The sequence below is a fragment of the Coturnix japonica genome, chromosome 17 (genome assembly GCF_001577835.2).
Source record: "Coturnix japonica isolate 7356 chromosome 17, Coturnix japonica 2.1, whole genome shotgun sequence".
NCBI classification, from domain to species: Eukaryota; Metazoa; Chordata; class Aves; order Galliformes; family Phasianidae; genus Coturnix; species Coturnix japonica.
The window spans coordinates 1184233-1197257 of NC_029532.1; the positions used below are offsets into that span (position 1 = coordinate 1184233).

At 50.0% G+C, this 13025-nt stretch overlaps 1 protein-coding gene across 16 annotated transcripts in view; it reads left to right on the forward strand.

Annotated features, from left to right (window-relative positions):
* EHMT1 (euchromatic histone lysine methyltransferase 1) overlaps positions 1–13025 on the forward strand; it is a 78335-nt gene that overhangs the window by 14768 nt on the left and 50542 nt on the right. For 8 of the 16 annotated variants that reach the window (XM_015878755.2, XM_032448019.1, XM_032448023.1 and 5 more), the window contains exon 1: positions 7247–7371. The exons of 4 other annotated variants lie outside the window; for them this stretch is intronic. In XM_015878755.2, coding sequence (XP_015734241.1) covers positions 7309–7371 — 63 coding nt within the window. In that variant the 5' untranslated portion in view covers positions 7247–7308. Of the gene's footprint in view, positions 1–1616; positions 1641–7246; positions 7372–10057; positions 10839–10962; positions 11138–13025 lie in introns of those variants that run through there. 4 more of the 16 variants (XM_015878756.2, XM_032448026.1, XM_015878766.2 and 1 more) reach the window with 4 other exon arrangements.

Genomic DNA, 13025 nt, shown 5'->3' on the forward strand with positions numbered 1-13025 from the left:
GTTCATTAGCAAAATGTATTAATAATTAACAATAAAGTTCTTACGAACTTTTTTTTTTGTATGTGAAGCAACTTGAATTCCTTTGCATCAACAAGAGCTGCAGGTATGTCTTCATTAACATGAAAAAAAAAAAATAAAAAGAAGGAAGAAAGCAATGCTTGCAAATTGGTCTTTGTTTCCAAGGAAACAAACTTGACATGCTTGAGCTGTGCGAGATGCAAACACCGCTAGATTCAGCAGACGTGCCTCGGGATGATATGGTCTGAATATTATTTTTAAACACCTCCAATTTGAAGGCATGGGAGGGGATGAGAATAGAATCTGTCGGCAGGGTTTGCCAGTCTGCGCTGAGCGGAGGTGCTGCATGACGTGGTGAGGAGTGGATCGCATCCTGCCCTGCAAATGGGTGTCCCTATGAGATCCCTATGAGGGATCTGGGGGGTAAATGCTCTGAGGAAATGCTGCAGCAGAAGTCGAGGTCTGGGGGCAGAGAAGTGCTGTATTCCAAATGTCCGTGGTTTATCGCAGGTTGCTGTGCCAGATCCCTTGTGCTGTAATAATGTTGTAGGACAACGCAACTTGCTTGGCACAGAGGGCTGCCTTGCATCCAGGAGTCAGATGTGAATGCCAACGCTTTGCTGTCACAAATGGTTTGCTGAAAAGCTCGAGGTTGGTGTTCAGGTTGAATGTAGTGGAGAAGAGAGATCTCTCAAGTAGGAGAGCGAAACGCAGAGCTGTTTGCATAGTGCATCTGACTCAAGTGTGCTGGTGAAAATCACGCATCTAACGTGGCTTATTGCATTGCTCAGAATCTCTTGGTCTTTTTGTCATTCCCTTGGATGCCTGGTGCAGGCAATGGGCTCATTTTTGGCATTCCCTTATTGCTGTGTTGTTGTTGTTGTGCCTGTGTTGTTGTTTGGAAAACTGGAGAGGAGAAAAAAAGTCCTCTATGTATTCTGCTTTGAAACATTCTTACTCTATGGGCGATAGGAAATGTGAGGATGGAGGGTTCCAAACCTCCCTTAAAGTGCAGGTTCGTAGCAAAGCACAGCAGGAAGGGTCTTGCACTGTAGGCTTCTCCCCCTCATCCATCGTGCTGTTATTGCAAATTCATTGGGAATAATCGTCAAGGTTACAGCGATGAGGCGGCGTGGAGTTAGCTTTAAGAGAGAGCGAAGCACTGTCTGTGTTATGAACTAAAAGCAGCAGTTGAAGCCTACGAGGGAGAGAATATGAATGGTATTTTGTGAACATATTGTATTTTGTAGAAGGCCCAGGGTGAAAAACATGTTGGTTTGAGTCTGGAGGCAATGCTCCTTTCTGCAGGAGGCTCACTGAGACAGGGCTTGCCTTGCTTTTGTTCTAAAGCCAAGAAGCTGGCAGGCTCAGCACCCCCACAGCCGGAGCTGTGCTGATGGGTGCAGGACATCGCTGGGCAGGGAGAATCCCTCACCTTTTTTTGTTTCTTCCTCTTTTGCTAATGACGCTTCCTTCTGCTTACATGTCATCAAAGCTCTGTAATGGCTGAAGATCAGCCTGCACTGAGCATGCTCCGGGGTTGAAGCTGCACCCATAGAGGGAGATGGATGCATGGCTGCAGGAGGAGCAGGCCCACGGGCAGAGGACGGCCACGTGCCCAGGTAGGGCGGCTGCTGGAAGCGGTTGGGGCTCTGCTCTGCCCCAGCACCACCACTGGCCGGCTTTGTGCTGCATCCTGTGCATTGGAAAATCCTGACCTCCATGCAGCAGGAACATGGCGAGCTCCAGGGTGGTGGCCCGGAGGAGCCAGGCTGGCTGCCAGCACTGCGCCTTCCGCGCACGAAGCACTAATTATCATTAATGGGAAGCCTCGTGAGGCACGGGCCTGCTCAGTGCTGAGATCTGTCTGCGATTGTGGGAGGGTGAAGGAACGTCAAACTCCAGCTCCCTTCCTCGGTTTGCATTCCAAGGGTTGCAAACAAATCTTGCCAAATCAGCTCTTCCAAATTTGCAAGGAAAGGAGGGGAATCTGTGCGTCTGTTCCTTTGGCTGAGATTAGCTTTTATTCGTGCGCTGCTTTCTGGGTTTAACGCGTTGGTGAATGGTTTGTGGAAGGAGCAGGGCCACGTGTGAAGCTGGGCTGGTGCACTGTGTGCATGGCTGCAGCCCTGTCCAGCCCCAGTGTTAGTGGGCTGTGCTGGGTGAGGTGCTGCTGGGTGTCCCTGGTGGTGCTGGTGTGGTTTGAGCAAAGGTGAGGCTTGTTGCATCAGGGTGTTGTGCAGGCTTTGGCATTGTAAAGTTATCGCTTTTATTAGCAGAATGCTCTTCAGTCTCAGCCTTCAGATTGCATGCAGCAAGGCTGGCTCACTCCTCAGGGCAGCCCTGCTGCTTTCCATCACGCAGATCAGCACATGGCGGAGAGCGGAGCACACGTTGTTTTATGGCTCTGTCCCAGGTGACGGCCTGACACGCTCAGGTCAGTCTGTGTGATGACTCACGTTGCTGCCTGAACTTCACGCGTCTTTGTTGCCCAGCTCCACGTTGCTGGCATACCCAGTGCTTCCAGCTCCTCCTCTGGGCAATCAAACAGGGCAGGACCCAGCCCCAGCCAACGGGCAGCTCGGCTCCCATGCAGGGTCCAGCTTGGTAGGGGCTGGTTTTGGCAGTCCCAGCAGAAAGCCAGCTTGAGTCCATGCATCCTGGTGATGCAAGCTGCACTCTCTGTTAATGGATGCTGGCTTGTTTGTGGTTGGGTGAACGCACAAAGAGAAGCGTTTATGTAAAATAAATGGCATTGTAATCGTACATGGAAAGTAAAAGGGCTTGATTTATTTTGGCTCAGATGGGGGCTGTGTTTACAGCTCTTCCAATTTGATCCCAGTGGCTTTTTCTCCTTGCGTGACTCTGGCGCTGAAATGACCTGGGTCCCATGTTTTCATGTATGGTCTGGCTCCCTTGATGAGGAAATTTGATGAAGCAGTTTGGGATGCTGAAAACCACTGGTGTGATAATTTCCTATTGTGCTTGTGTGCAAGGTGTAAGGTAGCCTTAAAGACCCACTGCCACCTTATGGCAATTGCTGAAAAGCAGCCTCATCTGAGCCAATCCTTTATGTGCATCATGCTTGCTTTATTTCTCTGCTCTTCTTAACTGCTGATATTTGCATGAAGGCAAGGGCTTTGTTTGTAGAGAGTTCATCTGCTCCTTCTGTTCCTTGCAGCAATGTATAATGTCAGTGGAATCGCTTATAGAGCCATTGACTGCGGTGCTGCAACGCAGGAGTTCATGGTTTGGGGAGGGAGAGCAAAGCACCATGAAGAGCTCATTCTCTCCCAGTGAAGAGTTTGCTTATTTTCACGTGAATGCCCTAATGCTTAAAAAAAAACAACAACAAAGGTGTGAGGTCAAAGAACTGCAGAGCACGTGAGGCTGCTGGGCAGAGCCCTGGTGTTCCAGCAACGCGGTGCAGCAGAAGCGAGGTTGAATGTGAGCGGCCATTTTCCTGCTGCTCTGCTGGCAGAGGACTGCTAATAAGCAGCGTGGCTTTGTGCTGCTCCCATCCCACCTCCCAGCCCCCAAACAACCCCATAAACCATTTGTTGAGCAAACTGGGAGCGTGGCTGAGCCAGGAAGCTTGCTTGCTGTCGCTGAGCTGGGCTGTGCAAGCAATGTTTGCACCCTCCCTTAGTAAGGCTGCATTTGTTTCGGTAGAAGCTCTTGATGTGCAGTAGTTGAATGAAGGGGAGAAATGGTGTTTTCAGCTTTCTTAAACAGAAGGAGCCCACGGTTGCTACGAGTTAAAGCTGAAGGAGTTTCTAATTGGGAACTGTTAGGACTACAGTATGTTCTGAATTACAGCTGACTGGCCAATATGCTTCTAAATAAAGTTCTAGGACTGCGCCCCAAAATGAACCAACTCAGCGTATGTTCTTATCAAAGAACAGCAGCATCTTCCACAGAGCTCACCTCTCTGCATCTGTCACAACAGCATCTTAGTATTTTCTCTTTGTTTTCCCCCTTTTTAAACTCTTTTAGTCCCATTTGTGCTGTATGTGATGTACCCAACACGGTGTCCTGGTGAATGTTTCATGTTGGCTGTTAACGAAAGGCAGTTTGCTGATACTAAAAGCAGGAGGAGGGGAGATGGATTGGAAAGATTTGGGTAAAAACTAATAATAATTGAGCTTTGAAAGGCAGAGAAAACTGTGGCTCCAGAAGTGTGTATTAATGAGTGAAGGCTCCTTCAGAGCTGTTAGCTGGATGTGGACGTTCGAGCTCTCTCAATATGCTGAGGACAATCAGTGTGTGCTGGGAATGGGCATTCTGCTTAGGAAGTGGTATAAATAGTCACCGGGGGGAGGGGGGGGAAAGGAGGCGCTGTAAGAGCTTGTGGCTGAGCAGAGCAGCACTTCGTAGCTGTGCAAAAGAAGTCGGGATTCCAGCAGTGCTCTCTGTGCACCCAGAGCCCCTTCCTGGGGGTGGTTTGTTTCGTTGTGTTTGTGGGATAACTTCTGAGGAGGCCCCAAAGGAGCTTCAGCTATGAGCGGGTGGAGGGTCCGAGATGAGAGAGGAGAACCCCTGTGTTTTACCAGGCTAAATATTGTTCTTCCTATGGAAAGCAACATCTCCCCTTGCTTCCCACTTGTGTTTCCACTGCAAGGGAGCTGTGAAAATGCCATGTGTAATGGTGTAATTAAGCAGAAGCCCTCAGGAACCCACTGTCCTTTGTGTTGTGCTGCTGCCTCGGTCTTGGAAAAGTGAGATTTCTGAAAGGGGTTTTCAAGCTTTGAGTGGGGGAACCAAGGCCAGGGAGGCTGAGTGTCAGAGTGAGCCCTGTTGGGATGTCGTTGGAAATGGGGAGTGCTATGCTTTGCACCATGCTTTGGTGGGGAGTCCTTGGGGTAGATGGAGGGGGATGCTTCATGGAGTGTGGGCTGCTGCAAATCCCCTTCCCCAGCCATTTTGGAGACGTGTTTCATTTTGCAGGAGAGGGGAAGGCAGGGCAGTGGGCTTCTGCAGGCAGCAAGTTGCTGAATGGTTAAACCTCCAACATGCCAGCCTGCGTCACGGGTGGGGGGAAGGCTTCCTGTCTTGTGGGAACTACTTGGGAGAGGGTTTAATCTTCAGGAAATGGGGAGATGGGGCTGCAGCCCCGGGGTGATGCTGGCATGGTGCGGATCCAAGCATTGATTGTTGGACTGCCTGCACCAGCGTGATCCCTGTGGTTGATTAACACATCTTTAGGGCTGAACATGAGATGTGCAGAGTGTCTCTGGGTGCTTCTGCTCTCGGTGTATTTTTAACCTCAGCAGTAAAAACATCTGTAGGATTGGGGTGCGATGGGAAGACTGAGTGCTGCAGGATGGGTCCCTGTCCTTTTCCCTCTGGATGTTGGCTGTGGTCCCTCATTGGCTTTGCACTTAGGAATATCTTTGTTTCTATTTCTGTGTTTTTAATGAAAGCTGGGTAATTTCATGCTGCAAGGAAAGGCAGCACTCCTACAGAGCCATCTCTGGTTTGAAGCACAGTAATCTTTTGATGCTGTGGATAATACAACTCAAGTCTGCAGAGCCAGTTCTCGTTGCTTTTGCTTTGAGTTTTTGGGGCTGCCTTCGATGACTTACCTCTCTGCCTTTCAGCGATTGATAGATAGGTCAGCAAAATCTCATTTTATGTACATTAAAACTTAAAAGTTTACATCAAACAAAAACCCAGTGGCTGAAAGAGAGATCCTTGCTTTCTACTGTCACCTCAAATATTCATTCCCTATGAATTTCAGTCATCTCCATTTAGCCTTGTGTGTTTTAACTGTTTAGTAGTGAAACTTCTCTAGAGTGCAGACAGAAAAGTAATGTCACTTGAGCTGAAGCAGACCCAGAGCAGCTCTCCTGCTGCTTTAACTATCGCTGCTTTGCAAATGTGCAAGGACACGGTGGTGAAGTAGCTGCTTGGTCTCTGATGCTGACACAATAGCAGGACGTGCTGGCGCTGCTCAGCACAGGAGAGGAGGGAATGGGTTGAGCAGAGCAGGCGTTGGCTTCATGCTTGTGTTGGAGGTGTAAGTTTGGATGCTCGCTTTTCATGCAGGGTGCAAAGCAAATAAAATCATTGGGCTTCTCAAAACCTCGCAATGGATTTCTATGGCTTTATCCCCCGCTCTGTACAGGCTGTTCCCAGCCCCCAACAGCCCATTGCAACACACTACACTGAGCTGGTCCTCATTGTTACAGTTAGCCTTAAAGACAATCATCTTCTGTGTTCTGATTTCATGGAAAATAGCTTTGCTTTGGCCAAGAGCAGCCAGGAGGTGCCACAGCCTGTGTCTGAGTTTCCTCTTCCTCCTTGACTCCTCTGGCTGGGTTCTCCTTCCTGCCCCACGCGGGCAGCCCTGCAGCCATGGGGCACCCCACTGCCAGCCCCACTGCCAGCTCCACTGCCAGCCCCACTGCCAGCCCCACTGCCCGCCTTGTGCTCTCATCTTTCCAGCTCTGCTCTGCCTGCAGATGTTCCTGCGCATTGTTTGGGTTTCTCTGGGAGCATGAGCAGATGCAAACGTTGCCAAGAGTTTGAGCTTAATTGTTAAGGAGAACAGAGACAAACTACTTTTATTTTGAAGCTAAAACGTTCTTTTATCTCGCTGGCTAGACCAGATGTATCATATGGTTTGACATAGGCTGAGCTCAGAGCTACTGCACCTCGCAGTGCACTCGCTATCACTTCGTTGTGCTGTCCCCCCTCTTTTTAGTGATCATGGCTGTGATATGCTTTTGAGGTTGGTTGTACCAGGTCATGTTGTATTATAAATCCTCGCAGTAGAAGCCAGCACCCCTTCATATCTCAGCAGGTCACATCTCGAATCCTCTTGCAGTTGGACACTGCACACTTAACCAGTTTAACCCGTGTGCCTTCATCCCCCTCCTCGTAGGTCAGACCCTTGATTAAGCAGTACAAAAGCAGTGCAGGGATGTCCCCACACCACACCGCGTCCCCCCTTATCCCAGCTCCCCTTCCCTTTTGTTTTTGTGGAGAAGGGCTACTCTTGAAGGCCACTGAAACAGAACACATTCTGGGTTTAAAAGGCCTTTTTTTTATTTCCAGGCAAGCAATCATTTTGAGGCCTGGCACCCTGTCAGAAAGTTGACAGATGATGTGCATTACCGGGGCGTCCCTGGGATGCCCGGGCTGATCGCCGCTCCAATGGACGCTGGAGCCTGCAGGTTCTCTGTGAAATGGCTGCAGCTTGGAGGGAGCAGTGAAATGGTCTCCTCTGGGCATGCTCACTCTGTAGAGGGAGCTTTTATCACATGAGCAGAAACTGAATCACTGCTCATGAGGATCTGGAATATGCAACTCTTTGAGTCTTCCCCAGGAGAAGACCACAGATGTCTGCAGGTACAGTAGCTCGCAGTGTCCATCTCCCATACCTCATAAATAGCAGCGTCCCTCCGGTTGGGGCTGCAGGCAGCCTGGCGCCAGGTGGGAAAGGAGAAGCCTCGGAGAGGAGGAAGACAGTTCAGATAATCATGGCTGGATTCTTTTTTTTTTTTTTTTTTTGTCAATTTTCTCTTTTCTTCTGCCCTGTGCGAGGGAGGGAGCGCAGCAGGACGGCAGCCATGCAGGGCAGAGCGCTGGGGCGGTTGGGGAGCAGCTTGGAGCTGCCTTGTCAGCATTTGACTGCTCTTTTGTGTTGTTATGATTGTGACTTTGTTCTGTTCCATGGCCTTGCACGTACATCTGGCATTACCTGGCTCAGGGGGAAGCTTGGGCTCTGGATCCGGGGCGGTCTTTTGTTTGCCTTCTATGGTGGGTAGGTTTGTTTGGAAGGATGGAGTTTAATTTTATTTGAGGATTGGGTTTTTAAAACAAAACAAAAAAAAAAATTAAAAAAGAGATATAGATATATTTATTTAATTTTATTTTTTAAACATGAAATCTTTGGAGGATGTGGGTTTGCCAGTTGCTCTCCTTGCTGTAAGAGGAGTCCAGGCTGGGGGCTGGAGTGCAGAGGGCCCCAGGCCCAGGGAGGCCCTATGTTGGCTGCGGCCTACAGCTCCCTGCTGAGCCTGCAGGGAAGAGCCACGTTATTCTACCAACAACAACAACAAAAAAGAAAACAACAATAATTTTTGGGGGATGTTTTTCACCCTCTGTTTGACTTTATTTGATTATTATTATTATTTATTTCCCGGTAGTAGTTTGCAATCCATGCAGCCGATTAAAACAAAACAGCCGTGGTTGGTGTGGTGGCAGGAGGCCCAGGCCTGCAGTTTATTTAACTAAAATTCAGCCCCCCAGCCCCGCCGTGCTCGTGGGTTCGTGGTGTTTTGGTTTTGGGTTGTTTTTTGTTGCTGTTTGTGTTACATGCAGATACTCTGTGTGTGCTCAGCAGGCCCAGGGTCGGGCTGTTGGGCCATGCTGGCCTGATGCAGGTCATAAGGCAGCAGTGGGGCCTGAGCTCCGCACCTCCCTGCCCGCTCACAAGGACTTCTCCTCCAGTAAACGTGCACAGAAGGAAAAGACAACAAGAGGAAGTCATGAAGAGAGGTTTCTTTCTGGAAGCAATGAGTGAAGGCCTGGCTGTAGCCTGGCTGGCTCCTGCACAGAGAGCCGTGGTGCTGGCAGACATGGAGCAGCACCAGGGAGCACAGTGACTGAGCACCCATAGCACCCATAGAGAGCCATGCTGACCTACTGCTTGGAGGGAAGACAGCAACCTCAGACCTGGACTTCCATGGAAGTTAACAGCAGTAAATATGGACATCTGGGTGCTGTTTTTTGTTTTCTTTTTTTTCCCCCCATATTAAAGCGACTTCGCAGTTAACTCCAGCATGAACAGCCTCTACCACCTTTCAAGACAATGACAGTTCCTCCTTATCCCACCTGTGGTGATCACGTATGAAGGAACCTATGCGAGTTTACTGCCCTTTGCCTCATTTTTTCCTCTCTCATCGCAAGCAATCATTTGGATTTCCCTGCAGGGTGACCATCCCCCCAGTTACCCAGCATGGCCCCACAGGCCCTACAGCAGGATTGCACCTCTCCGGTGCGGAGGTCGGATCCCATTACGGGGTGAGCGCGGGGCTGCCAGCAACACCTCCTCTGCCCGGTGCCATCTCAGGATCGCATGCTGCTTGTACAATGGCAGGGAGCTATTTTGTTCAGGTAAACAAGGACATTTAAGGAGCTTCGCTGTCGTGACCAGCTGGTTTGTGGATGGCTGGGGGAGGGATGACTCGGTTCCTGGGGCTGCTTTTTGTTGTCCTTTTGCCTTTTTCCCCTTAAATTTTTCCTTCTCCTTGTGTCGCTCCTGGAGCTGCCAAAGGTTGAGGAAGCACCACAGTGACCACCCTGCAGTGGGAGAAATGTCTTGCTTTTGGTTCAGCCCAAAGACCTGGGGCTCTGGCAGTGCGCGCTCCCTGCTCTCGAGGCTCAGAGGACCATATGTTCCTGCAGTGAACTGCAAAGTCCACGATTTGGAAGCGAATCTTGAATTTATAACCCTTAACCACCACTTTCAGCCGATTCTATTCAACTACTGTAAATTAAATGAGTTTTGAAATCAAGCCCTCTTCACAGACGAGACCCCAGCAGCCAGTAACGTGATCTCCCCTGACGTTCAGACTCGGCCCTTTGCAGATCCGTCTGTCCCTCCTCCCCTCTGGTGCCTGTTTGAACTCCTTGGTCTGTTCTGCAGCATAGGAAATGTCTGGCTCTGCTGCCTGGTGGTGCTGGTCCTGGAGGGGGGCTGCAATGGAGGACAGGCACTGCCCAGCAGGGTGTAGGGTTATTGGTAAAGCAGCTGGAGAGAAGCTCGTTCACTGGCTGAGCTAATTGGAATGTGTTTTTAAAAATAAAATGAAAAAAAAAAAAAAAAAAAGAACAACTCAAAAACATCACAGGGGAAAAAAAATATAGAGCGAGCTCTTAAAAAAATATTCTGGGATCCAAAATGCCAACTTGCTTCCCCTGATCCAGGTAACTGCAATTCCCTGAGGAGGGAGAAGCCTGGTGGAAGTGGTGGAAAAAGGGAGAGGTGGTGAGGGTTAAGAAGATCTGACGTGTGAGCGTCTTCCCTGCAACGCTGCCATACTGTGTCGGAACAGCACAGTGCCTCTTGTAAAAGAAGCTTTGCACAAATTGTCCTTGTTCCAAGGATGAGGAAACCTCCAGGTCTTCTGGCATTTTCTGTCCAGCATAACTTGGAGCTGCTTTCACCTGGAAAGCATGATAAACACGGACGGGGAGAGGACTGGAACGGAGAGAGACTGGGAGCAACCTTGCAGTGCTTTTAATGGAGCTCTTGGTGTTAAATGAAGAACTTTTCCCCTCCTCCTCTCCTCATTTTCCTGTGTGCCTGCAAAAATACTCTGGTTTGCATTTAAAGGAGAAAACTGTATGTGCTGGGACTAAGCCAACTTGTTTATTCAAGGGAAATACCATATTTCCAAGGCTTTCTTTCTCAGAGGAAGGCTTGACAGAGGATGGCAGACCGGGCTGAGCATTGTATTTTTAGGTGACATCGCAGCACAGTTGTGATTTGAAGAAGCTGAAATCATGGCTGGCATTCTGCATTGAGCTCAACGAGACCTGTGCACCCCTCACCCCAGAGCGGGGTTAACTTCATCCTCATAGACTGTGTGCTCCGAGCAGGTGGATTTTGACCTAAATCAAGGAGAGAAACAGCAACAACAACAACAACAGTAAACTGCAACTTTCCACACTTGGCAATTTCCCTTCTCCAAACTGGATTTTTATTGCAAGGGAGGAGCTCGCCCCTGGCCCAGCGGTGGTGAGGAGCAGGGCTGTGAGCAGCCGTGGTTGCAAGCACCAGCTCCTCTCCTACTGTCAAAAAATGGCAGGTCAGTGTGCGTCTGTAAACAATGCAGTTATGAAATGGCAGCGCCAGGCCGAGCTGAGCATGCTCGGGAGCTGCCTGTAGGGGGAGGTGAGCCGAGAAAGATGATCTAATTCAGTGCAATTCTTGGGATTGAAGGAAAAGACCAGGCTCCACTCTTAATGACAGAGCAGAAAAAAAGCCCCACGAAGGACGAAGCCCGTAGGCCATGGAGGCAAGGTGGTGAGGAGCTGCCACCTCTAGGACTTCGGGTGCTGGGCAGCGCTGCGTGCCTTTCTCACCCTCCAGGAGAGTAAAGTCTTGGTGAGGTTTTGCTGTAGCTATTAGAGGGACAGGCCCTAGGGTGCAACTTCTGTGTTGTTTATTTTTTGCCTTGTTTTCCTCTCCCTGTCTGCTTTCCCGGCTTGCAGGCGTCGCTGTGGTTGGAGGTGGCACAGAAGAGGTGGTGTGTGCGGGGCAAGGTCCTCCATGGCCCAAGGAACACCCAGGCTGGGGCCGCCTCCCTGGGCCCTGGATTGAGAAGGAGTCCCTTCTGGTGTTGCTGGGCTGGGTAGGGGTGAGGGAGCTGCTCTGTTGGCTGCGGTGATTTGGGGGAGGGAGAAAGAGGATGGCTGAGGCCAAAGAGGTGCTGGGTGTTGTCGATGGGGACAAGGCTGCAAACTGTTTTCTCCAGGCTCTTCTTGGTACTGTGGTTTCATCCTTGCTGAGCCTTCCTGGGGACCTGGTGGTTCTGAAGCGCCTAGTTTGCTTTCGCTAGAGAAGATGAAGAGTCTTCATCTTTGTTTTAAGGTTCTCTGCTCCCCCCCCCGCTCCTTTGTGCTAGAAGGTGGGCAGCAGCTGTACTTCTTGCTAACCTCAGCCAGTGGAAGGAGATGCCTTTGTCTGCTTTGGATTTCCATGTGTCTGCACATACAAGTTGTACTGGTTTTCACTCTACTGGGTCACAGATGGATGAATGCGATGCTTCCCAGCGTGGAAGCAGCAAGACAGCATAGCTGCGTCTGCACCAAGGCTGCCTTGTTCACTGGGTTCATCCCTGGGCTCTGCAAACCCCCCTTGCCTGAAGCCTGAGCACCATTATGGGCTGCCTTGTGCTACAAGAACCCACTTTTAAGTCTTGTTGTGTTTCATGCGTGTGTCTCCTTGTTCCCAGCTGTTGCATGCAAGGACTTGTGCCTCGTTTCTACCCTTCCCCCTTTTGTTCAGAGTTGACCTGTGTGGCTGGAATTGGAGGGAGCCATAAGGGCAGAGAGGAAAATGTTTTGTTCTTCTAGGAGGAATACAGGAGACAAAAGAATTGCAGGTCTAGTTTGATTTGGGGACAGGCTTCAGGCTGAGAGGAGTGCTTGTTGTGAGCTGCAGATAAAATTCCATGTTCACATGATTGCACGAGGCTTATAAGGAAGTGGCCTTAACCTAGAAAAGGAGCTTTGAGGCTGGTGACTGCTTTGTAGGCCAGGTGCGCTGCTGTTACATTTCCTTCCTTCTCCTCATCAAACGCTTCTCATGGCGGGCTCAGGACCACTGTCCCCATGGCTGGTGTACCCAGACCTGCCCATGCTCAGCAGGACCAGAGCAGAGCCGAAATCTGAAAGCATCGCTCTTCCCCTGCCTACAAAACAAACACTGTCTCTCTACAAGTGTTTTTCTTAATCATTGCTTCCTATGTAATTAGCTACAAAACGTTTGCCTTCTTTTGAGGCAAAGGTTATGAGCAGGTTGGGTTTGTTGGGTTTTATTAGCAGGAAAAAAGAAACAGAGTAAATGGGAATCTACTGCTGCTGGTGAGTTGCATCATTTATCGAGGGCTTTGCCTCTTTCTTGCTGCAGCACACGCTGCTGCATTGCATGAGGTGAGATCCAGCTGTGGGGCTGTGCTGGCGGTGTCACCTCTGGGGGCTGCTGTCCCCTGGGTGCCTCCTGTTGGGGGCTTCCAGGCCCCCAGGGTCACTGCTGTCCCCTATGTCTGGTGTGTGTTGGGGAGTGTTGGTGCAGCTGCTGCTGGTAGCACAGCAGTTCAGTGCTGCTGAGTTGGAGAGGGGTTGGTCATTCTGCTTCCAGCCCTCCTTCAGATTGACCTGCTTTAACCACTCATCTCAAATCAGAGCAGCGTTGCTGCAAAGCTTGGGTTGATTTTTAAGAAAACAAGAAAAAAAAAGAAAAAAAAAAGACTCTTGTGGAGGTTGTCATC